Below are 26,069 nucleotides of genomic sequence, written 5' to 3' on the forward strand. Positions count from 1 at the left end.
AAGTCTCTGGACTTCAAAGCACTTACAACTATATCTAATGACAAAGAATCTTTACCATACTTAATGGCATTTCTAACCTCTCTGTAAGTCTCAGGCAATGAATTTAATAGAATAACAGCATTATGTTCATCATTGAAAACAACTTTGCAATTGGCAAGATCAAGAATCAACTTATTAAAGATGTCCAAATTAGCATCTAAATCCTTAGAGACATCCATCTTAAAGCCAAAGAATTGTTCAAGTAAAAGAATACGATCTGGCAGAGATCTTACCAGATATAATTTCTCCAATTTAGCCCACATTTCAGCAGTGGTCTGAACTTCATCAACTTTCCTTAAAACATTGTCTGAAAGATGTAGAATGATGGTGCTCATAGCAATTTCATCAATCTCTAAAAGTTTTTCCTCTGGAACGTCTGCAGCAAAGGACTTATCAATGGCCTTTGCAACCTTCAGTTGAACCAGCACGGCTCTCATCTTCTTGCGCCAGAGCAAGAAATCACCATTTCCATTGAAAACCTCCACTTCAAATCTTGTAGACATTGTTGATGATTCAAAAAACCCAATTGCAAAAACTTAGATAATCAAGACTCAAAGAATAAGCCTCCAAAAACGAGCACACAAGCTCTGATACCAATGTTATGTATTCTAAAAATAAAATTCAAAAATCTAAACTACAAATCAACACATAAATTTTATCGAGGTTCGGTCGAAATTGACCTACGTCCTCGTGCTCCAGTGTGAAGCTTCTGCACTATAAGAAAATCTGTGTTTACAAGCTCAAAACAGATCAACAATGGTGATTTCACACAAGAAACCCGAAACCAATCCCAAAGTCCCAATGACACCCTCACTCTTGTGTTTCACAAAGAAACCACTCTCTTTCACATAGAAAAAACAAGGTGTAGAGAAACCCATACAAAGAACTTTGGAATTTCTCTCTGTAAAAACTGATCTGGAACTTTATCTCTCTAGAACCATGAAGAAGACACACACACCAGCTGCTCTCTCTGTTTTTTTTTTTTTTTTTAAGCTTGAAAAAAGACCCCTGTATTTCTTTGTGAACTGCCTCTCTTAAAAACACCTTGTTTTGCTGTGATGTGGCATCAAAAACTGATATAACTAATAAGAAACAAAACGACACAGTATTGTTTAAGTGAGCCCAGTAATTTTGCTGATGTGGCAATACAAGAGATATTTTTTCAACTTCATAAACGATGCCATTCTATCAAAAAACTAACAACCAAAACTGCAGCTTCTCTCCTCTTCTTTGTTCTGTCACAATATCAAACCAGTAAACACATTTTACAAAAGTTTTGAGGATTAATTCTCACAGTCAGAATAGAAGCTGCATTTTCCTTTTTCAAGTTATTTTGATTGCTTTCTGAATTATTTGTTTCTTCTAGCCATTCCTCCAACCTAATGTAATGATTAGATCTTCCTTGGGTTTCATAGTTGAGTTTATTTTCCTTGTAGACTCAACGATGTCAAGTGGTTCAACCATCCTTTTGTAGTTTGTTCCTGCACATAGCCAACGAGTCCGAAAGGAGGCTTCTTCTTTCTGGGTCATATTTTCTACTTCTTTAACCATGTCTATCCAGTAATTTGTGAGTTCTTGGAAGCAAATTGCTAACGACCAATATGTCCCAACAAAATTTTAATGACCAAATGATGCCTTGGAAACAAGATAAATCTCATAGTTTGTCAATGTTAATAATACTAAAAGTATAAATTAATTTACCAAGTTTTAAATACAAACCGATCTGAAAAATGACCTAATGTAAGCTTTCAGACATGGAGATGGATGACCAAGTCAAGGATGTAGGAATTCTTAATGAGCATAATAGACATTTAAAAATAAAAAAGCTAGTGCAAATTCAAGTTAAGTTCATTACAATGTTTACACCAAGTAAAGATTGCCTGTTATTATTGCATTGAAATTCAAGATTAGTGCTGATAGGAACTCATTCTCAAGCTCTCTTTTTCCACAAACTGTGTATTTCACCTATCGCACACCAATACTTTCTTATTCTAGAAAAAAACCAAATAATAAGGCGTAAAAGAATGTGCTTGAATTGGTTCTTTGATTTGGTAAGGTTGCTTGGTTTAAAGTTCAAATCAAAGCATTATAAGTGAGTAAGGATGCGGCCTCACGCAGTATTAATCAGAAATGTGTTCAACCGATTATGGAAAAATTCTCATTCTAAATATAAGGATCTGCACTCACCCTCATCGCTTTTTGTCAAACTCTTAGCGTGAAAACAGCTAGATCTTGCTTAAAAGATGACCAACTCAGCCCCTAAGGTTGGTGAGAATTCAAAAAATCTCTCATAAAGTTTCCCATCTTTTTTTGATAATATTTTAATGCTCATAAATATATAGATTCTTGCTTCATCTAGGGATTAAAGAGAACTACTTAATCTGATTTGATCTGGCTGGCTTGAGACAATGGTTGATGTCATTGATGATAAAAATAAGTAGTAACTTTGTATCCTGATCTGCAAAGGAAATTAACAAAGAAACATAATCACCCATTTTCCGCACGACTATCATTAAAAAAAGCTGATAAAAGCATTTCTTTCACATTATTTGCCTCCAAAAAGATGGAAAGTGAAAATACATTATTAGACAAAGGTGACATATAACAATTACTTGGTATATGAACTTAAACTAGTTGAGTATTTACAGGTGGAGACCAGATACCCCCGTCATATTCTACATATGTCCCAGATTCGATGAAGTCGTGGAGTGGTCAGGTAATTCCCAAAGTTTTCCTATAAGCTTTCCAATCTTTCCACCACTTCATAGAGCTGCTTTCAGGTAAGAATATCTGAGGGGATACTTCATAGTTAGTCAACAGACCCAAGACATAGTTCTCAAAATCTTTCAACTTCTTCACTTTTTCTTCAACAACATATTTTTCTGTCTTCAACAAATTGCATGAAATGATCGCTTCCTCAACTTTTGCCCAGAAACACGAATCTATTGTCAGAATAGAAGCTACATTTTCCTTTTTCAAGTTTGTTGCATATCTTTCTATTTCCTTTGCTTCTTTCAGCCATTCCTCCAACAGGATGTAATGATCAGATCTTCCTTCGGTTTCATAGTTGAGTCTCTTTTTCTCGTAGTAGTGTTCAGCGATGTCAAGTGGTTCAATCATCCTTCTATAGGTTGTACCTGCATATAGCCAATGAGACTGAAAGTCGGCTCCTTCCTTCTGGGGCTTAATTTTCACTTCGTTAACCATGTTTATCCAGTAATTTGTGAGTTCTTCTTTGTATTTTTGAACCATAACGTCCGATTCATACATATTGTTTTTGTACATGTCATAGTATCCAGTTTTCTGATCTTTAGCCCACTTCTTGTACCATTCCAAGTAGACCATATTTACTTTTATGTCATTCAACTTCTTGGAGGGATCAAACTGCTTCGCAATTTGAAGTTTCAATTCCCAGTTTTTTGTCCTCTTTATCAAATTTTGAACCCATTTAGGTGAACCTGAGCCTGGGGAGGGGAGAGTGGCTGAGTGATCAAAAGCGGCAGACTGCAAATCTGTTGAAGTTTTTCTAGATAGATTTATATCTTTCTCTTCGTTCTTCTGATTTTGCTGCTAGCAAGATTTTAAGAATAAGGTGAGGCAGAAATAGAGTTATGGAAGATCTCAACGAAAAACGATGTTGAAATTAAATGGAAAGAACCGTAAGCTTCAAATAATATATCACATTTTCATTTCTTTTAACAGTTCCCTTCATTTTTATATCACACACATAGTCAAAGAAGATTGTACTCAAAACATGAATGACCAGTGATAGAAGAATGCACCAAATTGAAACTTAGTTACCTGAGGTCGACCAACCCCTATTGCTTGGAGTTGTCTACTAATGCATGCCTCAAATGGTTGCGTAGCCCATTCATCCAACTCTATTGCATCCCGGCAGAAGGTCCGATGGTAAAGATTTTCCACCATTGGTCCATAATCAACAAAGGGCAAGATTTGATGAGGATGTTGACCATGAGCACCATACGAGGCACTTGCAGGTAACAATTCCAGAACGGAATTAGGGTGCGCAAAACAAGCACACCCTAATTCAGAACAAATGAGGAATGTCCCAAATGGTTTATAAACACCTGTTTGATGGACAGGATTGTGGTGTAGGAAGATTCTAGGTATTGGATCTTGGTTAGAGACTACATGCAGGAAGCAAGAGTTCCATGTTTGAGATTGAAAGATGGCTTTCTGTAGGCTGCTGTCACCAATAAGGGGTGAACCAAAAGTGATGCAAAGTGGGCGTTTGGTTTTTGATAAGACCATGCTGTCCAACATCCACAAGGTGAAGAGTGAAGCAATTGAGCCTCCCAAAGAGTGTCCGGTGATAATCAATGATTTATATGGGGGTCCTTGGCAAAGTTGAAACCGATAGGATTTTCCAAGTTGTCTAGTGAGTATAAATGACAAAAAGTTAAATGCAAGCAAGAACATTCTCAAAGTCTCATATTGGAGGCATAATCTTCCTATATGTGAATATCTTATTCTAAACACTTAAGTTGATGAAAGGTGTATTTTTATTTTTATTTTTTTTATTTATATTTTTTGTTAACACTCTCCTCACTAGACTCATCTTTTTTGGTTTCTTTTGAATCTTTACATATATTTTTATAGTATTTGTTTCAAAAGCTTATGAATTACAGATTTTTATTTCATTTATATTTTTCTCTAATCTTTCGTCGGTCAGTTAATCAAGCTAGTAAAACTCCAACTTTAATAGTTATTTCTCAGAAATACAAGACGTGAAGAAGAATTTTAGATCTTCAAAAGAAAAAAGAGATTTACCTGAGTTTTCAGTTCAGAAAGTAGGAAATGATAGGAATCAAAGAGAGAAATTGCAGCTTTGTTAATGGAGAAACTTGGGTTGTTTTTGCTGCATAAAAATTCGAAGAGAGGAAAAGTAGATGATGAAACTAACTCTGCCTCATCTCCTTCAAGTGTCCGAGGGGAACTAACAAAACCCAAGATGTTGTAGTTTTGTTGTGGGTAAACTTTGAATGTAAGACGTTCGTTTGGATCACTATTTCCATAAAGATTCGAATTTACAGTCCATGATTGTTGAAGGAGACCAGAGCTAACCACCAAATTTGCCATTTCTGACCCATTGTTAAATCTGCAACAAAGAACAAAATTCAAAGTAAAAAAATTATATTAAAAAAAAAAGTCGATACAATTACCAAATTCTGAATTTTTATGGCAAACGAAAAGAAAACTAAGAAGAAAATATATATATATATATATATATTTTTTTTGGTAAAATGGGTACAAGAATTTCTGCCGGGGTGCCAGAAGAAAAAAATATATGGAACATATTTACTTACAAATTCATATTTGCAACTCTCCAGTATCCAGTTAGAAACCAAGAAGATTGGATAACCTCAAGAACATAGTTACTGGAGTTATAACCTGAATGCAATCCAAGTCAACTTGTCCATTAAACAATGACCTACAGCAAGCTCACCACCCAAAAATAAAAATAAAAAATAAAAAATAAAAAATTTGATCCACAGCAAGGTCACCACCCAAAAAAATAAAAAATGACTTCCTGACAGCTTCCAACAAAACTAAAATTTAAAAAATGACACTGTAACAGCCCAGTCCACCTGCATAGCCCAGTCCACCTGCATGAGATATTGTCCGCTTTGGGTTCAGCCCGCCCTTTTTCAACCGATGTGGGACTTCACAATTCTCCTCCCCCATGGTTTTAAAAGGCCTCTCAAGGGAAAGGTATCCACACCCTCTTATAAGGCATATCGCTGGCACACCGATCCGGGTCTGGCTCTGATACCATCTGTAACAGCCCAAACCACCCGCATGCGATATTGTCCTCTTTGGACCTGGAGAATTCTCTTACAACCTAGCCCTCAAGGTTTTAAAAAGCCTTGCAAGAGAAAGGTATTCACACCCACTTATATGAAATGTTTCGTTTTCCTTTCCAACCGATGTGGGACTTCACACCCATCACAAGCTTTCAGTCGAGAGAAGAATGGCCAAGTCAATAATAGGAAACTTCGCTGAGGTGCTTTTTAACTTCCACCTGTTCGTAGTAGTTGGGGAGAATTGTCTTGTCTGAATTACCCGAATCTTTTTTTTTTTTCTTTTTCCAATGATTGATGTGTTACTTTCTTTCCTTTTAGCATTGTAATTTATATTATCGGATATTTAATTTGAATTTAATTATATATTTTGAAATATTACTAATAAATGGTTTGATATTTTCCATTACATTCATAATCCACGGTTGGGATTAAAAACAAGCGACAAACATGGGCCGTGATTAAAGATAAAAAAAAAAGTTTTGAAAGTTCAAAAAAATACCATATGCTCAAAAAAAAAAAATCCAAAAGCACAAAAAAAATTACCATATGATAAAAGAAAAATTTTGAAAGCATCATAAAAAATGCCAAATTAAAAAAAAAAATCTGAAAATTTGATAAAAATATCAAATATTCAAACAATTCTGAGAGCATCAGAAAAATATTAGCTTATTAAAAAAAGACTCCCAATGTCTAGAAAAATATCAAATATTAAAAAAAATTCAAAAAGCCCAAAAAAAAAACATTAGTATACAAAAAAAATCTAAGAACCCGATACAAATATTAAATGGTAAAAAAAAAAAAATCCAAGAGCATGATAAAAATACCATATAGCACAAAATTTTGAAAATTTGAAAAAAATACAAGATGATTGAAAAAATCTAGAATGCCCAAAACAAATAGGTAGTAAAAAATTCTAACAGCTTGATTAAAATACCAAATGTTTTCGAGCTGTTATAACCTTTTCTTTAACATTTGATTTTTTTTTTTATTTTGAATTCTTAAAAAAAACTTTTACCATCTAGTATTTTTTTTGTGGCATTCAAAATTTTTTTAATCATCTATTATTTTTTTGATACTCAAGATTTTTAATCATCTAATATTTTTTTAGGTTCTTAGAATTTTTTTAACATCTAATGTTTTTTTCGAGCTCTCCAAATTATTTTTTATTATAGGATTTTTTTTTTTGGACACTTGAAATTTTTTTAACCGATTATTTTTCCAGCTTTTAGAATTTTTTTGAACATCTTGTATTTTTTGAGCACTAATAATTTTTTTTACCATTTGGTATTTTTTCGGGCATTTGCAATATTTTTAATTATCAGATTTTTTTTGGACTCTCGAATTCTTTTGAATATGTAGTATTTTTTTGGGCACCCTAATTTTTTGTAACATTTGGCATTTTTTTGAAGTTTCAAATTTTTTGTTTTTTTTGGGTTATCTAATTTTTTTTGTACATCTCGTATTTTTTTGGCTCTTAGAATTTTTTTAAAACCTCTGATATTTATTCAAGCTCTCAATTTTTTTTTTAATCATTTGATTTGTTTTTTAAGCTTCCAATTTTTTTAATTATTTAAATGAAAAAATTGGAAGAAAATCTGATGAATAAATTAAAAAATTAGATCTGAGATCACATGCGTGGTACATAACCCTTTTTTTTACTGTTTCTATCAATTTAATTAAATTTAATAAATTTGTAAAATTTTGAAAATAAAAAATATCAATATCATGAAATTGATTTTAGAATTCAAAAACAAAATTAAATAATTTTAAAAGGTATTAAAGTTTAATTATCCCTTTTTTTTTTTTTTTGGGTTATTTTGTCCGTAAAATGATTTAGATTGCGAGGGATAGGAATTTGTCCATTCTGAATTTTGGTTTGGTTTTAGCTGCCAAATTAAGGAAAGAAGTTATAGGGGAAATTGTTGGAGGTGTTGGAGCTGCTATCTCAGTTGCAAAAGCATTGGGATCGCTGTATGATGCGGTTATGGAAGTAAAGGGCAACAATGCCATCTTCGAACCCACAAGAATTAAACTGGAAGAACAGCTTGTAAAGTTGAAACCCCTGATCAAAGAGGTAAACCAGTTAAGCAAGTTATTGCATCAGACAGATGACCAAACAGCGGATCTGGAGTCAAAAATAAAGGAAGCGGAGAAGCTTGTCAGGGAGTGCTCAAAGGTTTCTCCATTGAACATATACAAAAGGAATGGATACGCGCCGCCAAGCTGCGGGAATTTATAAGACTCTTCAAGACTTGACACGATACTGTTATCTAGCAAGGGAATCCAAGGAAACGTTGCTTCGGGTACGGAATATCGACGCAATGACCGCCAGATATGGAGTCAACGCTATTTCAATGGGATGCATTCCGTACGACGATGATACTGCATCGTTGTATCATGTCAGCGCTCCCCGAAGCCTGCATGATGATCAAGTCCAAGGTATGATTTCATGCCTTAATGCTAAATCGTCCTTTACCTATCTTCTTCTTCTTCTTCTTCTTCTTCTTCTTTCTTTTCTTTGATTAACGGAGGAGAAGAGATTTCATCACAAAACTTACAATATTAAAAAATTGGACTGTAAATATCAATTTATATTATAAATTTAAACAGAATTAGATTGTATTATTTTAAATTCGTACCAATAAAATTGAAATATTATAAAATTTAATTAAATATAAATACAATACTAACAGATAAAAAATTTTAATAGTCCACTTCAATCATACAATGTAAATAAACACTTAAATATAATGATATTAATAGGATGAGTCTGAGTTGAAGTAATAATAATAATAATAATAATAATAATTAAAGATTTTATTACCGTTTCAACTATTAAATTTACATTTTTACCCTTAAGTTTAGTTCCATTATTGACTTTTTAAATGGGAAGAAATTTGTTTTTAAAAAATAAAAAATAAATAAAATAATGAATTGCAGAATCAGTTTTTCCCTTTGAGCTTTTATTGGTAACCCAAGGAAATTGAGTACGGGTGAGCGATGGATTTGGAAATAAAAATGAACTTGGATTGTTGCAGGGGCTGCTCTTGAGGAAGCATTCCGATTGCTGTTTGATGCGGTGAAAGAAATGAAGGACAAGGCTCCAATGTTCAAAACCATCCTGAACAACCTCAACGACACTCTAGAATATCTGGAACCTTTGATTACAGAGTTTAACATGCCAGAGGAGGAAGCAACAAAATTTCAGTTAGAAATGAAGAAGGGTGCGGAGCTCGTTCGAAAGTGCTCCGAGGTTCATCGGAGTAACTTTTGCATTAAGAATCGTTACACCGCTAAGCTGCGTAAATTGGACAAGATTCTTAAGAAGTTGTTAAATGATGTAGAGAATCTCTACAAAACAAGCATGGGAAATGGAGCTGGTTGGAATATTATCAGATTGTATCAATGGTTCTCTCTGATCAGCCACCTCAACTCCCATCGATCACTGTCCGATTGGACGCGCCGTTGACTGATTTAAAGGAGAAGCTTCTAAATAAGAATGGCACATCCATTGTAATAGTGACTGCTCCAGGAGGATGTGGGAAAACCCTCTTGGCACAAACGTTCTGTCGTGATGGACATGTCCGAGGTACAAATTTTTCTTCAATGCTGAATCTTTCGTCGTTAGATCAAAATCAATTCTAATTTTTTTTAATTAGTATAAAAATCTGCTAGCTTTTCTAAATAACATTGCTCTATTTACTTCCCCCTTTTGTTTCGTTATAGACGTGTACTTTTGTATCAGTTGCACACACAACTTTCAGCTTTGTTTTACTGACAGCTTATTCACTGTTTTTTTATGGACAGAGAAATTCAAGAGCAACATCTTCTTTGTTACCGTTTCAAAAACGCCACCTAGCCTGATTCTTGTCGTACAAGAACTATATAAATACAAGATGAATATGGTGCCTCTTCTTCAAAACGAAGCAGATGCAGCCAAACGCTTGAAACAATTTCTGAAAAGACTCAAATCCAGGCCTATATTGATGGTCCTCGATGATGTTTGGCCGGAAGCGGAGTCCCTTATTAAGAAGTTTGTTTTCAAAATAAGAGACTACAAGATTTTGATAACATCAAGATACGAATTACCAAAATTTGCCCCTCCATACCATTTGAGCCCTTTGAATGATGAAGATGCAATGACTCTTTTCCGTCACTCAGCATGCTGGGAAGATGGGGAACCGGGCATTCCAGATTATATTGTGAAAAAGGTATATGGTCAGTCTGCAATATCTACAAAACATATATGCATATTTTTCCTTTCCAAATGGAAATGGAATGAATGAATTGATGTTTGACAATATTCCAATTCGTATGAGCATTCAATCTGTGTATGATCGCGTTTAATATCAGAACTGGGAGATCAAATCTGTAAAGCAAAAAATCTTCCTTCCCTAACTTAATATATGTATATATAATCCTGATTTATTGATTGAGCCTTTGGATTGCAGATGGTGGATTCCTATAAGCGAATCCCCCTTGCCATTAAAATTGTAGCCGGATCATTAGGTAGGCAACCTGTAGAGATTTGGCAAAAGAGACTGGAAGAATGTTCTGATGATTCATCATCTAGACCCGATTCTGAGAATGAACTACTTGCCAGCCTTATAAGCGACCTAGACTATTCAAAGGTCCTTGTGAAGGTGTGTTTCAAGGACCTTGCGTCGTTTCCAGAAGACCGGATGATCCCTGTTGCTGCCCTTATTGATATGTGGACAGAACTGTATGAGCTAGAAGCACACGTTTTGGACATTATTTTAGATCTCACGGCTAAGAATCTGGCTAATCTTAAAATCACAAGGTATTTTGTTATTTATTTATTATTATTATTATTATTATTATTTTTTGTGGGTTTGTTATTATATTATTTTAGGCTGGTTTTAACTTGTTGACGTACAGGCTGCAAGTTAAACTATTCTAAAGATTACATTTCCGCACAGCTTCCTTTTCTTGAAATGTGCTAAAGTCTAAACAACACAACAGCTAATCTGAAAGCCAATGGCCAAAATATTTTCATAGCGATCATGCTATAGATGGTAAACTATTAGTTTTTACAAAGTTTTCTCAAACCACAATTTATGAAGAATTCCTTGTTTTTTTAGGTTTGAACTTTTGCTCTGTCAAATATTCTAAGTTTGAATTCCATAAGCATAAAGCCCAAAAATCACAATATGAAAATGCATTAAAACTTTTACAAGATGATGATCAATAGTTTTTTGTGAGCAATCATTCTCTTCTCATAATCAGAAAGGATGTGAAGGAGGTGGATGACTACTATGGTCAACACTTTCTTGTTCAGCATGATCTGCTTAGAGAAATAGCTATGGACAATAGCAGCCAGGAGCCAATAAGACAGAGGAAAAGACTGTTTATTAACTTAAGTAGGAACGAGCTTCCAGAGTCATTGAAAGAATGTATGGAACAACCAGTTAGAGCGCGCCTAGTGTCTATCTCGACTGGTTAGTTTCTCTCTCTCTCTCTCTCTCTCTCTCTCTGACATTGTGGCACCACAAATGATATTGTTTACAGATGAAATGATCTCATCAAATTGGTTGGACATGCAACTACCTGAAGCTGAGGTTCTAGTTCTTAATTTCCGGACAAAGGATTATGCCTTGCCTACGTTTGTGGTAAACATGAAGAAGCTAAAGGTTCTGATAGCTACAAGTAGTTTAAATTATGCTGAATTAAGTGATTTCCAATTGCTTGGTTTGTTAACCAATTTGAAGACAATAAGACTGGAGCGCATTTCAATTCCTTCCCTGAGCGAGACTTGTGAACCATTGAGGAATCTGCAGAAAATATCTTTGTACATGTGTCTCTTTGCTGAGGCTTTTCGCGATTGTTCCATCCAGATTTCAGATTTATTGCCAGAGCTAAGGGAGATGAATGTGGACTTCTGCGAGGATTTGGTGAGACTGCCGGCTGGGCTTTGTGATATCGTCCACCTGAAGAAGTTGAGCATCACACACTGTTATAAGCTGTGTGAACTGCCGAACGAAATCGGAAACCTGAGGAACCTCCAAGTTCTAAGGCTTAGGTCCTGTACAGAATTGGAAATATTGCCGGACTCTATTAGGTACCTTTCTGAGTTGTTCACCCTTGATATATCTGACTGCATCAGAATTAAGGACTTGCCTGAAGATATAGGTGAGTTGAAAAAATTAATTAATCTCAACATGAATCACTGCTCTAGATTGCAGTATCTTCCAGAGTCATTTTGGCAACTTGAGCAGTCGTTAGATTTGGTATGTGATAAAGAAATAAAATAAGTATGGGAAAAATTTTATCCAGATGATCAACACAACATAACAATGAGGTCTGTCAAAGAAGATATCAACTTAGAGTGGCTTCCGGCATTTTCATGACAGAGTGCCTCTTTGTCTCCTTATATGGTTACATGAGTTCCTTGCGTTTAAATGTAATTGTACATCCAGTGTAATATTCGCTTAATTTCTTGTTTTATCAAAAATAAATAAAAAACTTCTTGTTTTGATCCCAAAGAATTTATTTTGTCGTAATAATTAATGTAGCCCTAGTAGTTAGATGTGAAAAATGATTGGTAATTTGGGCATTGGCCGTTCCTTAATTTGAGATTAAAAGGCAAAATGCCTCGGTTTCATTCGACAGTTCATGAAGGCAACGACTCACAAGTGGTGGCAATATTGGTATTCCTACATATGATATTTCATTCGACAGTTACCTTTGATTTTTGAATTTTTTTTTTTTTAAAACACTTTGATTTTTGAATTTTAGGCCTTAATGCACTTAGGGATGTCAATTTGCCCCGTCCATCCCCAAAATTGCTGTGCACCGCCCCTAACGGAGTGGTTTTTCCCCGAAAATTCGGAGATGCAGAGCGGACTCGGGGCAAATGCCTAAAAACCGAGTTGGGGACGGGGAATAATAACCCCGCCCCGATATATATATATTTATTTATTGCTTTTTTTTAATAAAATTTTATTTATGTAAAATCATTTTCTTCTTTTTTTTATTTATTTTTCTAAATATATATTTTATTATAATTGTAAATTTGTTCCTTGATGTATTTTATTATATTTTTATTGCATTGTAGTCATTTTTTTTATATTTTAATCATAAAATAATTTTTTTATATAAATTTTTTAAAAAAATATCAATTAAAAAATAAAATAGGAAAAACCGTCCCGCCCCGCAAAATCTCCGATCCCGCCCCGCACTTAAAGAAACGGAGAAAATCACGGGGATAGGATGTAAAATTCCCCGCGGGAACAGGGACGGAATTTTAAAAATCGGTCCCGCCCCACCCCGTTGACATCCCTAAATGCACTTTGCTTTCTAAATTATTTTTTATATGTTTTTAAAACTTTATTTTTTATATGTTTTTAACAGTTTTAAAATGTCCAATGTAAATGATGCAAGATGATAAGTGTACTGTATGTCTTAAACTTATTTAAAATAAAACTAAAAAATAATTTAAGACCAAAATTGTTATTGCATGTTTCAAAACTATGTTAAAACTGTTAAAAATTTAAAATAAAAATTAGTTTAAAGATCACAATGTATTATAAAATAAAGTTTAAAACTAAAATGCCAAAAACAAAAGTTCAAAAACTAAATTACAAATATGAGTATAATTCAAAAACAAATAGTGCAAAGTACCCTTATTTTTTATTTTTAAAAGCAAACCAGAGTAGAATGGAAGGCGAGTTGGGTTAGCAAATAATCATATCATATAATTACGAGAGTAGTTGATTGGTGTTTTTAAAGTCCATGTTATTCTTTTTCCAGACCTTGTATTAAAAAGTTGGGTCGGCTTTGGCTTCTTCTTGCTTTCCCGGACCTTTGAGTAATCATGGAAATAAAATAGTGCACCCATTGACGCTCTCAGTCAATGATTATGAAAATCGTGTTTGTTTATATATATATATATATATATAAATATATATATTTTTTTTTATGTTTATGCTTATTATGCTGTAGGTCTTAGTCTTGTTTTTAGTCAATGGGGACTACATTAAAGAAAAAGATGACCTACAGAATGCAAGCAAGCTTTCAGACATAAAGATGCATGACCAAGTTAAGGATGTAGAAATTCTTAATGAGCATAATAAACATTTAAAATACGAAAGCAAGTGTAAATCTAAGTCAAGTTTAGTAAACTTTACACCAACTAAAGATTAGCTGCAATCATTGCATTGGAATTCAAGATTAGCAGCTGATATGAACTCTTTCTCAAGCTTTCTTTTTCGTCAAAACGCGTATCCCACCCATTACACACCAATACTTTCTTATTCTAATAAAAGCCAAAGAATGAGGCATAGAAAAATGTGCTTGCAATTGATTCTTTGGTTAGGTAATGTTGTTTGGTTTAAAGTTCAAACTAAAGCATTACGATAGTGAGTGAGCACCCGGCCTCAAAGCAGTATTAATTAGAAATGTGTTACTACCGATTATGGAAAAAGTTCTTCATTATAAAGATAATCTTAACAAGAAAACAGCTACGTCTTGCTTAAACGATGGCCATCTCACCCCCAAAGGTTGATGAGAGTTCAGAAAACTTCTTATGAGGTTTCCCATCTTTTTGTTGATAACATTGTGATGCTTATATATCGATACAGATTCTTGTTGTTGAAGAATTATGTAGATTATATATAGTTTAAATAATGTATCTCACTAGGCAAATTAATCAATAAAGAAAAATATACAAGCAATAGATAAATATAGCCACAAGAATCAACTATTTAGAGAGAGACAAGAGAGAGCAAGAAATAAGTACACATGGTTTGATCAAGTTAATCTAGATGCACAGAATAAGTAAGGAAGAGTATCTTTCATTAATCTTGAAAAAATACAAGCTTGACTTGGTCTCCAACAATGGCTTCCAAAGAAAACACTCTCTCTCTCACTAAAACAGGGTTTCGCTCACATAATAAACCCCTACCTTGAATCCCCAAAAAGATATATTACTAAAGAGGAGCAAACTTGTCATTTCAGCACCCAAAAACCATAAAGTCAGGGCGGCGGCTTTGTGCCGATCCAATTTTTACCTAGTCTCTTTGAAACTCCCTTGTTGCCTCCTCCAATTCTACCTCTCCAAAACACCATTACACATCAAACCAACGCCATCAAGCTTCAAGCACATGAATTTAGAGACATTCAACACTTGTTTTATTGCATTGATACAAGTAAATAGTAACTCTGTAACCTGACATGCGAAGGAAATTAACAAAGAAACATAATCATCCATTTTCTGCATGAATATTATTAAAAAGAGGTGAATAAAAGCAGATCTTTCATATTTTTTACATCCAGAAAGAGGGAAAGTGAAAATACATTACTAGTCGGGGATGCAAACACAATGGCTCAAATGTGGGTAAAAATCTCAAACTCGATAGGGTGAGAGGCAGGGGACAGTGGCAGATAACAATAATCAGATATGAACTTAAAATGGTCGAGTATAAATAGGTGGAGACCAGTTACCACCATCATAGTCTACATATTCCCGAGATTCCATGAAGTCGTCGAGTGGTGAGGTAAAGGAGCTTCCCAAAGTTTTCTTATAAGCTTTCCAATCTTTCCACCACTTCATAAAGCTGCTTCCAGTTAAGAATATCTCAGAGGATACTTCGTAGTTAGTCAGCAAACCCCACACATAGCTCTCAAAATCTTTCAACTTCTTCACTTTCTCTTCAGCACCAAATTTTTCTGTCTTCAGCAAATTGCATAAAATGATAGCTTCCTCAACTTTTGCCCAGAAACATGAATCTATTGTCAGAATTGAAGCTACACTTTCCTTCTTTGAGTTATTTTGTTTGCCTCCTGAATTATTTTCTTCTTTCAGCAATTCCTCCCATTCTTTCAGCCATGCCTCCAATCTGATGTAATGATGAGATCTTCCTTGAGTTTCATAGTTGAGTTTGTTTTCCTTGTAGTACTCAGCGATGTCAAGTGATTCAACCATCCTTCTGTAGTTTGTTCCTGCACCTAGCCAACGAATCCGAAAGGAGGCTCCTTCCTTCTGGGGCTTATTTTCTGCTTCTTTAACCATGTCTTTCCAGTAATTTGTAAGTTCTTTCTTGAACACTTCAACATTAAATTCACACGTACCCTTCTTTTCTTTGTAGCTGTCATAATATCCAGTTTTGTCATTTTTAGACAATTTCTTGTACCATTCCAGGTAGACCATATATATTTTCATATCATTCAACTTCTTTGAGGGATCAAATAACTTCGTCTTTGAAACTAGTTGCTTTTCCCGCTTTATCAGATTTATTATGTCTATGTTCTGCTGCTGCTGCCATGAATTTAAGAAATTAGGTGAGGCAAAAAGCAGAGTTTTGGGAGATATAAACAAACAAAAGTGGTTATAATTAAATGAAAAACACTGCATTTCCCTTTTCTTTAATAACAATACATTACATTCCCACAGCACACAGATACTCATATAAAGCTCTCTGCCAAAAATATGATAATTTGAATCTTAGTTACCTGCGGTTGAGCAACTCCTATTGCTTGGAGTTGTCTAATAATGCCAACTTCAAATGGTTGCTTAGCCCAATCAACCAACTCTGTGGCACCCTTGCAAAAGGTCCGATGGTAAAGATTTTCCACCACTGGTCCATAATCAACCGAAGGCATGGCTTGATAAGGATTTTGACTCTGAGCACCATGCGAGGCAGTTGCGGCCAACAATTCCAGAATGGAATCAGGATCCTCAAAACAAGCAGACCCTGATTCACAACAGATAAGGAATGTCCCAAATGGTTTGTAGACACCTTTTTGATGGGCAGGTTTGTGGTGTAGGAGGATTCTGGGTACTGGATCTTGGTTAGTGACTACATGCAGGAAGCAAGACTTCCATGTTTGGGATTGAAAGATGGCTTTATGTAGGCAGTGGTCACCAATAAGAGGTGAACCAAAAGTGATGCAAAGTGGGCGTTTGGTTTTTGATAAGTCCATGCTGTTCAACATCCATAAGGTGAAGAGTGAAGCAATTGAGCCTCCCAGAGAGTGTCCAGTGATAATCAATGGTTTATATGGGGGGCCTTTGCAAAGCTGAAAGCAATAGGATTTTCCAAATTGTGTAGTGAGTGTAAAGGACAAAAAGTCAAATTTAGGCTAGTAACATTCTGAAAGTCTCATATATGGGCATAATATTCTCAAATATGAATCCAGATCTTCAGCAAAATAAGATGTTTCTTCTAGCAGATCAAGCTAGTAGACTCTAGCTTTGACATTTATTTCTCTAATAATATTTTAGATTCTCAAGGGAAGAAAGAGATGTACCTCATTTTTCAGCTCAGAAAGTATGTTATGATAGGAAGCAAAGAGTAAAATTGTAGCTTTGTTAATGGCGAAAGTCGGGTTGTTTTTGCTGCATAGTAATTCGAAGACAGGAAATTTCTCCTTTAATGTTGATAAGGAAGCTAAATCTGCCTGATCTGCTTGAAGTGTCAAAGGGGAAGTAACAAAAGCCAAGATGTTGTAGTTTTCTTGTGAGTAAACTTGGAATCTAAGACGTTCATTTGGATCATTGTTTCCATAAAGGTTCCAATTTGCAGTCCATAATTGTTGGAGGAGGCCAGAGCTCGCCACCAAATTTGCCGTTTCTGACCCATTGCTAAATCTGCAATACAGAACAAAATTCAAAGGAAAAAACAGTAAAAGGGTGGAAACACAGCATAGTTACCCAGTTATTCAAAAAAACAAAGAAAAGAAAAAAAAAACAGCTCTGGATTTTTGCTCTGAATGAGAAAGAAACAGGAAAACAAAAACATTGTACATTACTTACACAGTCATCTTTGCCACACTGTGTTACCCTGTTAGAAAACTCTGAAGAAGGATGGATTAGATGACTCTCAGAATGCCAATTTAAGCCAACTTTTTTTCAATTTTATTCTTCTCTTGATGGAAAATTCAAAAGTCACCTTTTTTCACCGAGTCAACTTTTTTCATTAAACAATGACCCGGTAAGAAGCTACCAAGCAAAAATAATAAATAAAAAATGACCATTAACTTGCAAGCATTAAGAGACCATTGACGACCAGTTAGGTAATTTGAAGCCAAACAGGAAACTTCTTCGCTGATTCCATTAAATTTCTTCCTAGTCAAGTAAGGTCCAGTAAAGTGAGAAACTTAAAGAACTTGTCGACCCAGTTTCAATGGAATGGCTTTTTGGGTTTTGGTGGGGTACTATAATATGCCCAAGGACATGTGACATGTCGGACTGAAACGCGTGCGAGGAAACTACCATTTTCATTTTCAGAATTTCTCACCATTCCTACTTGTTTTTCTTTTACTTTCCTTTTAAGTAGACATTGCCGTTGTCGAATCTTCCCGGCCAGTTGAATAAATTTAAACCTGAAAATATCCATGTTGCTTGTCACAAAAAGTAGTGTTTTTTTTTTTTTTTTTTTTTTTTTTTTTTTTTGACTAGGGGTTTTCATCGTACTTATAAAAAGGGTACTCTCAGCTAAACCGTGCTTTGTGGGCGAGATTCATCTTTCATGGCCAGAAAATGAATTGACCTGTGAAAAATAAGTACGTTTTTTCACATTCACGTACTAAATTTTCATCAACATCCCTCTATAAAAGCCGCCTGTTGGTTTTATTAACTTATGACACACGGTCAAAATAAGAATCAGTGCTTCCACAGGTTTCTTTTCCGTGCAATGTAATTAAATGACAAAATGTTTTACCTTTTGATTACTTCACAAAAATATCCACAAAAGCCATTTTTAGTAAGTGTTTGTAACGGATGTAGTTTATTGTTCATTTGTCACCATTATCGTAATATAAGCTATTTAAACTGAAAATGGAATCCTTAAAAGGCTCGCAATTGAAAATACAGGCTCATAATCACTTGTTTAAAAACCACTTTCTAAAAATGAATGTCAAACTCTTATAGCTAGTCGTAAGAATGATTGGGGAAATCTGGAAAATCCCATTGAATTGAAGCCCTCTAAAGCAACAAGAGCCTGTAGAAAGAGCAGAAAGAGACACAAGCACAGAAGCTACTCTTGGATCCTCAAAGCTTCTTTCAAAGCAGAGCGCTGCTCCCTTCCACGAAATGCTAGCTTTGACTGATTTTGGTCTCGTGAATTTCCCATTTTGACGGTGATTTACATTGCTTTTCGAGAAGATGGGTGAGTTGAACTGATATGGATATCTTTCGTGTATATGTTGGTAAGGGCAAAAAGTAACAGCACAAACACGACTTGAGCACTCATGATTCCGAAATGGCTGATGCTGTTACCAATTTCCATCCAACTTCCTTTATTTCGTACCTGGTAAGCAATCAGAATTATTAAGTACAGTCAAAAGGGCATAACTTTGAAAAAATTTCCTCCCTTTTTTTTTTTTTTTAACCAAATTAAAGTGGTATACATATATGTATTTCTCATGAATATGTCCCATGAAGGAGATAAGAAACCAGGAGAAAATTTCATTTTAATCATACCAGAAAGAAAAAGTGAATAGTCATCACATCCGATAATGCTATAACGAGAAAATAGCATCCCAACCGTGGAAGACGGTTTAACTTTGTTATTGCACTGAATGCACATCTGCATTTCAGACCAGAGCAAAAACATAAGCATCGATTGTCATACATAGACGAGTCATGTATATTGAACATGGATCAAAACTTTTTCTTCCAATATAAGAATAGTATGTGTTGACTAAGCATGTTTCCAGGTATCAAATATAAAGTTGCACCTTTACTTACATGACAAGCATAAACGGAATGAACAGTTTGAATATAAGTAAGGCTGCCATCAGAAATGGCTGCAGAATAAATGGATGATTGCAGATCAGTAACAGTTTAGGGAAGAACGCAGGAAAAGCATTGGAAAATTCAACCTTTACTTACGCTGAAGACAGTAATGAACCGATAGACAGAAGATATCTCAAAACTTGCAATACTTGCAAAATTCCCCGTCCCAAAGAAGGCAACATTAAACAAAACCATCTAAAATGATAAAAGCAATTAGAGAAATAAATATCAATGTCAAGATCATTGGAATTATCAATAAGACTTGAAACAATCTATGGAAGCTGGTGCTTCGATTAAAATCTTTAGTTCTTCGGTATCTAAAACAATCCTAAGAAAAAGACCCACAGTGATGAAGAAGAAGGTAGAAAGTATAAGGAGACAAGAAACAAAAAACAAAAAAAGAGAGAGAGAGTAGAACTTACAAAGGTTAATGGAATCCTCACATCTGATAGCTGCAAGTATCTATTACCAAATTCAAGTCCGACATCATCCTTGACATTTTGCAAGGAAGCTGGTGACCTTTTCACTTTACTTGCATAAAGAAGTGTGTTTTCAAATAGTATCCATGCCATAAGTACAAGAGCAAGAGCACCATAAAATATAGCTTCATATCTGTATAGATTTTGAGAAAAAGTTAAAAATCAAAAGACTTTTATCCCACATTCTGCATCTTCAAAAAACTATAATGAAGACAACAATGACAACGGCATATAAAAGACAAATACCCAATGGATAACAGAAGGAATGTGGGTGCAAAACCAAGAAATATAGAAGTAAGCCTGGACAAGAGACCATTTGCCGAAAACAACGGGAGAATCATTGAGAAACCTACAAAAACACAAAGTGACAGGTATTTCTAAACAAGTTGCATTTCTAAACGATTCAGACAAACTAAACCTTGCAATGAGTAACATGGTATATTTTGAATAACAGCAAAGTTAAAAGAATAAAAAAAATTATATATATATATATATAAAATAAAAAAATAAAAAAATAAAAAAAGAAGAAGAAGAATAAGAAAGAGCCAAAAGTATACCAGCAATGAACCAATTGATGAATTGGTGCAATGCAAGAAGTTCTCGTTTCTGTATTCGATGAGATGTTGATAACGAGACCATCACAGAAGATAATCCAACCAAAAGAGCCTGAATTGCAGAAGAGTTCCCTTTGATACATTAGCAAGTTAAATAGTTAAGCTTTACATGCAAATAGAGGACAGAAATTTTTTTCACCTGTAATTGAAAGAGCATGGGAAAGCTTGTTGTCTTCATTTCATGATTACATATACTTAGCCAGTACTTGTTCCCTTCAGCATGCAGATCAAGCCACCTTGCAGCCATTCCTATCATGATAATCATCACGCCACTCCCAATTCTGAAAACAAAATTTAAGAAATATAAACCATCCTCATGGCCAACACAGACATAATAAGTGGATACTGAAGTCAAGAGTTTAAATTTCACTAACTAATTATGGACCTCTTGGGTTTCAAGCAATCAAATTTCATTAACTAATAAAAAAGTGACTTACACTAGATGATTATTTTCAGGAATTTCTGCTGGCATCAAAGTAAATACAGATAAGAACCAGCATGCCAAACAAGCAAAGAGTGGTATCCCAGATCTCCATGGAAGTGATTTAAATAGAGTAAGAGAAGCTATGACTCCCACAATCAGGAAACACCAAGTGTAGAGCTGCCTCTCCGTGAAGCTATTAACCTACAGCAGTTATAAGGTAACGTGATTCAAAATTCTATTTTAGCACTTTACAATTGACCTAAGGTAGGAAGATCCATGGTAAGTTAGATTTCAGTACCAGAAATTCAAGAATGAATACTGACACAGCACAAGTGCCTAGAATCTTAATGATATAATAGAATCTTCTTCCATGTAACTGGTTCCATAATGCTCTTATAAACTGATATTCACTAAATATTTGTGTCCACAGAAATACTGTCACTGTTGTGTATGCATGGTAGAGAGGAGGAGAACGCTCAATAAACAGCAGAATACTAATTACTCCCATGAACAGGCAGCCACACAGTTGAACCTGACATATATAAAGTTTTTTTTTTTTTTTTTTAAAGAAATTATACACAAAGGAGAAGGTTAGAAAAAAAAACTCCCTTAATATGAGGGATGTGAAACATGTAATCTATAAATCAAGAATGCAGCTTACAAGAGGTCAAGCTTACATAGACATTACTTTTGTTGTATCATTTGTCTGGTGAACTGTTTGCTCCTTTCTAAATGGATATCCTGACAGTGAAGTATAAGATTGTAGCACATGAAGAACAAGATAGATCATCCAACCAATATATCCAAGACTAATTACAGTCATGAGCATCAACCAATCGTAAGTTTGAAAATAGTTAAGTCCTTGCAGTGCCAAGCCTCGGAGTTCTTCAGATAGCTTCATAGCAGCTTCATGGTTTTTAGCAGATATTTGGTACTCGATTTCATTCAACATAGTGGAATAATGGGCCAGTGGTTTGAAAGGCTTGAAATTTAATGAATTTGACTGTTTCATTTCTTAAGTTTTGTCAAGAAATCAAATACACAATAGAAACCTGTTAAATTCTTCTCTGTCATTTCACAAATCTCCAACAACAAAGACGAAGGCATTGAAACATTTTTAATATAAAAAATGGAAAAAGCAATTTTTTAATGAGAAAATAACTAGAAGAAAATAATAACCAGACAAAGAGATTCAAATCAATAAATGTATCACTCAATGTTGAATGTTACAAAAATTGAAACAAAATGCCTTGTGATGCTTTTATTTTTTAAGGGGCGAAAAAAAAAAAAAAAAAAAAAAAAGAGAAGAAGAAGAAGAAGCAGGTTACATTTATAAAATATGTGTGTAAAACATACTAATTCCAAACACAATAGAGTTGATAATAATTTTTGTGAGCAGAAAACTTAAAAAACTTTATTTCCTTGGAAAAAAAATCAAATAGACATAGTTAAAGGCTTTAAGGAAACAATGCTCTTTTACACTGAATCACTGAGAAAAGTAAGAATTAATACAACCCAGAGGATACGTGACTTGTAAAGAAACTGAGATAGTACTTGCTTGGAATTGGCTAGCACAGCTTCAACTTCTGCCTCCTGGACGTCAAATAAAAACAAATCTCAGTTTCCTGCCTTATATCCAAGTTGGACCAATTAGAATCATCAAACAGAAATTTCTAGAGAAAAAAATAAAATTCTTCCTAGAATTATAACAAAATTAACCTTTATGCATTTACAGGATCAACTGCATTCATATATACCTCAGACATGTTGACATAATCAAGAGGTAAACTTCCTACTGAATTTACAGGGCATGGCAAACCAAGAAGAGTTGACTGCCAGAAAAGTCAATAAACTTGTGAGAGAGATAAACCATGATGGTACTTCAAAATGAAAAAGATTATTTCAGGAAAACAAAATGCTCAACCATGAGTGGAGCAATATCAGCTTGATTAACATCAACCCGTTCTATGCCATGAAGGCCCCATTCTGTAGGTGTTGGTGTGTCATGCATATGCTCATCAATAAATCGAAAACCACAGTCGGTGAGGTTGCTGCGAGATATTGGCCTGGGATATTTAACTCCTGCTCCCCAAGCAACAAGGGGAGTATCGGTGTTTGAGGGATGTCCATCGCCATGGCTTCCTATCATTCAAACCACAGAGTTATAGGACAAACAATATGTGTAAATGCCAAAAGTTTAAAAATGTTTGAGAGAAAAGAGAAACTGAATGTTATAAAATATAAACAGAAAAGACAACTTCTTAACAAACAGACACTAACATATCAGGCTGTTATATGAAATCATGTTAACATATCCAAATTCAAGGCCAAGGAACATTTTTTGAAATTGTTTACCACCCATCACTTATAGTACGTAGCTGGTCGGTTTGGAAAACATGAGGAAGACCCTAACCAGCTCTTTCAAAGCTCCACTTTCCATCTTAGATTCATATACAATACATAAGGCAAATAAGATAAATATATAAACTGTGTATCCCTATATGGAAGTAGAGCAGTATACAGTAGTCCTCACCTTTGTCGCTCATTCCATGGTCAGCCGTAAAAATATATGCTGTACGGTTGTCCTTGAAATAATCTTCAACAAGATTATAAACCCTTGCAGCTATATTGTCTACAACTTTAACATTATTGAGATAAATGGACGAATATGGCTTATGTGCATGACCATTTGAGTCACATCCAAGTAGGTGCAAAAATACGACAAGATTATCCTGTAGAAGTAACTCCTTCAACTTTGGATCTTGGTTTGACCTATTAAGAAGGCTCTGAAATTGATCAAAAGACCACTCATCCAGAAACGAGGCATCTGCATGAACACTCGAAGATTTGCAACATAAAACTTTCATGACAAAATAAGATCCTACAATTGTTTCAGACCGCTAAATTTCGAGGAAGAAATCTGTAAACCTCGTAAGAAACTCAATTGACAATGCAATTTTAAGATGCCAGGCGATAAACTTTTCGTAATGAAAAATAACATGTACAAAGACTGTAACCAAACCGGTAGCAAAGTCTTCAAACTCATGAGGGTAGCTATTCCACGTGCTGTGTGGCAAGGCACGACAGAATATTGGAACTATATCTGGGCTACCAAAAGCAAATGTATGCCGGCTTCGGTTAAATACTGAATCAAATTCAACTGGATTAGCCTTCCATCCTGAAAAAGGAATGCAGAAACTTTAGCGTACAGAAAGGGATGCCAAAACATTTGACTGGACGAAAGAAAACTTTAATAAAAGATACATGAGAATTAACTCCCAAAAAGATAGCACAAAAATAAAGCTCCACCTTTAGTAACTGCACTAGGATCCTCATAAAAACCAGCAATTATTGCGACATGTCCAGGCCTTGACTCTGTTGGAGGACGAGCATGAGATACTCCCCACCGGCCCTTCTCTTTAATTACACTTCTTAAAAATGGTGCTCTGAAGTTTCCTTCAGAATCCGGCTCATAGAACTTGTCAGCACGCAACCCATCAGCTGCATTTTTATCGTAATTATCCCCAATAGCATAAAAAAATAAACAAATTAACTTTCTAGGATTATATTTCAACTAAACCATTCTTCACAAATGGCCAGGAAAGATGAGTTTTTTTTGTTAGGCAAGACCCCAAAGTAGAAATTTTTCAGCAGAGCAAACAAATAAAAAAAGAAAGCTTGAGCTCAAATTAGTCTCCCTCACTTAATACCAGACAAAACAGAGAGACCCACAACCCACTTGTTTTTTTTTTTTTTTTTTTTTTCAATACAATAGCAACATTTGAATTGGACAAACTGACAAACAGGTGGGGGTTGTTTATGATGGTCGTACCAACGAGAAGGATAAGTCGCTTGGCGGGAGCTTGGAAACGAGGGGTGACCGGATCCATGCCATGGACAATGGGGGTCTTGAAGTAGATATCGAATATACTAAGCATGTAAACGGCGTGTAGAACCACACCCAGTACCACCAGCCATCTCTCCCGCCTTTTCAGCCATTTCTTTCTTCTTGTTACTGTTGCTCTGCTTCCTCCTTCTGCTGCGTCTCTGATCCCCAAGATCCCGTCGCCACGACCCATATTTTTTTTGGTTCTTTTATTGATTCGTATATTGGTTTCTGCTTTGTTTTTTGGCAAAGGTTGACTGAAATCACTGTTGGGTTTTGCTCCTTGGCTTGGTTCGATCTCTTTTGAAATGTCTTCAGCTTCAAGTTTAATCAAAACTCTCTGCTGTATTAACGAAGACAGTCTAAATCCAATTTCTTTTTTTCATTTTCGTTATTCGTGAGGAAGAAAAACTTATGGGCTCTTCTTTTTCTGGCCCATCAAATAAACAAGCCCAGAATAAGTACCTAAAAGTAGGTATGCCCATCAAGGAATGTTCTTGTAGAAATAACTTTGCTTTTTTATGAGAAACATTTTTAATAAAAAGCAGCTATTCAAAATAACCATTTCTAAGCAAATGCAGTTTAAAAAAAAAAAAAAAAAAACATTTTATGCTCTTCAAACGCATTTGTCCATATTTAGAAGCAGTTTAGACTACGTTTAAAGAATTTTAAAGCTTATAAACCATCACACACCAGGCAATGTACTTGAACAAATTTTCTGTGTGTGTTTTTCTTTTTAATACTTTGTTTGAATGATCCACATGATAATGATTTCTTCAAGTATTCCTTATACATAACCATATGACAAACCAAAGATAAATTTTGTTGCTATTATATGTAACCATATCGGATTGAAAAATTACAGAGCTATTAACTTATATAGTATAAAGCTAACACCATTATCATATAGATCCTCAACACCATCCAGAAGCAAGAACTCAAACAAAAGGCTATTTATGGACAAATGGGAAGCTTAATTAGGCCACCTCTATAAGGAGATAAAGAGACATTGCAACCCGAGTGTCCCATGAGCTTTGCAGAAAACG

At 34.8% G+C, this 26,069-nt stretch overlaps 5 protein-coding genes across 7 annotated transcripts; 2 read left to right on the plus strand and 3 right to left on the minus strand.

Moving 5' to 3' along the window:
- Positions 1–2,509: 2,509 nt before the first annotated feature.
- Positions 2,510–5,531, minus strand: LOC107415403 (senescence-associated carboxylesterase 101-like). 2 transcript variants are annotated; one of them, XM_016023723.4, is made up of 4 exons: positions 5,367–5,531; positions 4,831–5,158; positions 3,841–4,407; positions 2,510–3,609 (listed from the first exon to the last, which is right to left on the minus strand). In XM_016023723.4, the coding sequence occupies exons 1-4, from the start codon at positions 5,372–5,374 to the stop codon at positions 2,752–2,754; spliced, it is 1,761 nt and encodes a 586-aa protein (XP_015879209.3). In that variant the 5' UTR covers positions 5,375–5,531; the 3' UTR covers positions 2,510–2,751. The 2 variants fall into 2 exon arrangements, with proteins under 2 accessions (XP_015879209.3, XP_060672195.1); XM_060816212.1 differs by lacking the exon at positions 3,841–4,407 and having other exon boundaries at positions 2,510–3,606.
- A 2,654-nt stretch (positions 5,532–8,185) lies between these two features.
- LOC107415353 (protein DA1-related 5) lies at positions 8,186–10,274 on the plus strand. The gene is made up of 4 exons (XM_060816836.1): positions 8,186–8,303; positions 8,903–9,204; positions 9,288–9,453; positions 9,672–10,274. Exons 1-4 carry the CDS (start codon positions 8,186–8,188, stop codon positions 10,148–10,150), a joined length of 1,065 nt encoding a protein of 354 aa, XP_060672819.1. The 3' UTR covers positions 10,151–10,274.
- Positions 10,275–10,736: 462 nt separating this feature from the next.
- On the plus strand, positions 10,737–12,352 carry LOC125421849 (probable disease resistance protein At5g66910). The gene is made up of 2 exons (XM_060816659.1): positions 10,737–11,323; positions 11,394–12,352. The coding sequence occupies exons 1-2, from the start codon at positions 11,188–11,190 to the stop codon at positions 12,134–12,136; spliced, it is 879 nt and encodes a 292-aa protein (XP_060672642.1). The 5' UTR covers positions 10,737–11,187; the 3' UTR covers positions 12,137–12,352.
- Positions 12,353–14,657: 2,305 nt separating this feature from the next.
- LOC107415429 (senescence-associated carboxylesterase 101-like) lies at positions 14,658–17,968 on the minus strand. 2 transcript variants are annotated; one of them, XM_016023750.4, is made up of 4 exons: positions 17,638–17,968; positions 17,133–17,472; positions 16,335–16,901; positions 14,658–16,137 (listed from the first exon to the last, which is right to left on the minus strand). In XM_016023750.4, the coding sequence occupies exons 1-4, from the start codon at positions 17,643–17,645 to the stop codon at positions 15,289–15,291; spliced, it is 1,764 nt and encodes a 587-aa protein (XP_015879236.1). In that variant the 5' UTR covers positions 17,646–17,968; the 3' UTR covers positions 14,658–15,288. The 2 variants fall into 2 exon arrangements, with proteins under 2 accessions (XP_015879236.1, XP_015879235.1); XM_016023749.4 differs by having other exon boundaries at positions 14,658–16,140.
- A 680-nt stretch (positions 17,969–18,648) lies between these two features.
- LOC107415428 (GPI ethanolamine phosphate transferase 1) lies at positions 18,649–25,402 on the minus strand (the record flags this gene model as incomplete). The annotated part of the gene is made up of 18 exons (XM_016023748.4): positions 18,649–19,132; positions 19,306–19,411; positions 19,573–19,631; positions 19,717–19,815; positions 20,043–20,232; positions 20,346–20,448; positions 20,657–20,765; positions 20,853–20,994; positions 21,151–21,338; positions 21,436–21,669; positions 21,826–22,151; positions 22,664–22,730; positions 22,895–22,969; positions 23,062–23,279; positions 23,671–23,964; positions 24,160–24,315; positions 24,447–24,638; positions 24,970–25,402. Coding segments are annotated over 18 exons (3,156 nt in total), but the record flags the coding sequence as incomplete, so codon positions are not given.
- Between the last annotated feature and the right edge of the window lie 667 nt (positions 25,403–26,069).

This window comes from Ziziphus jujuba, chromosome 4, assembly GCF_031755915.1.
Source record: "Ziziphus jujuba cultivar Dongzao chromosome 4, ASM3175591v1".
NCBI classification, from domain to species: domain Eukaryota; kingdom Viridiplantae; phylum Streptophyta; class Magnoliopsida; order Rosales; family Rhamnaceae; genus Ziziphus; species Ziziphus jujuba.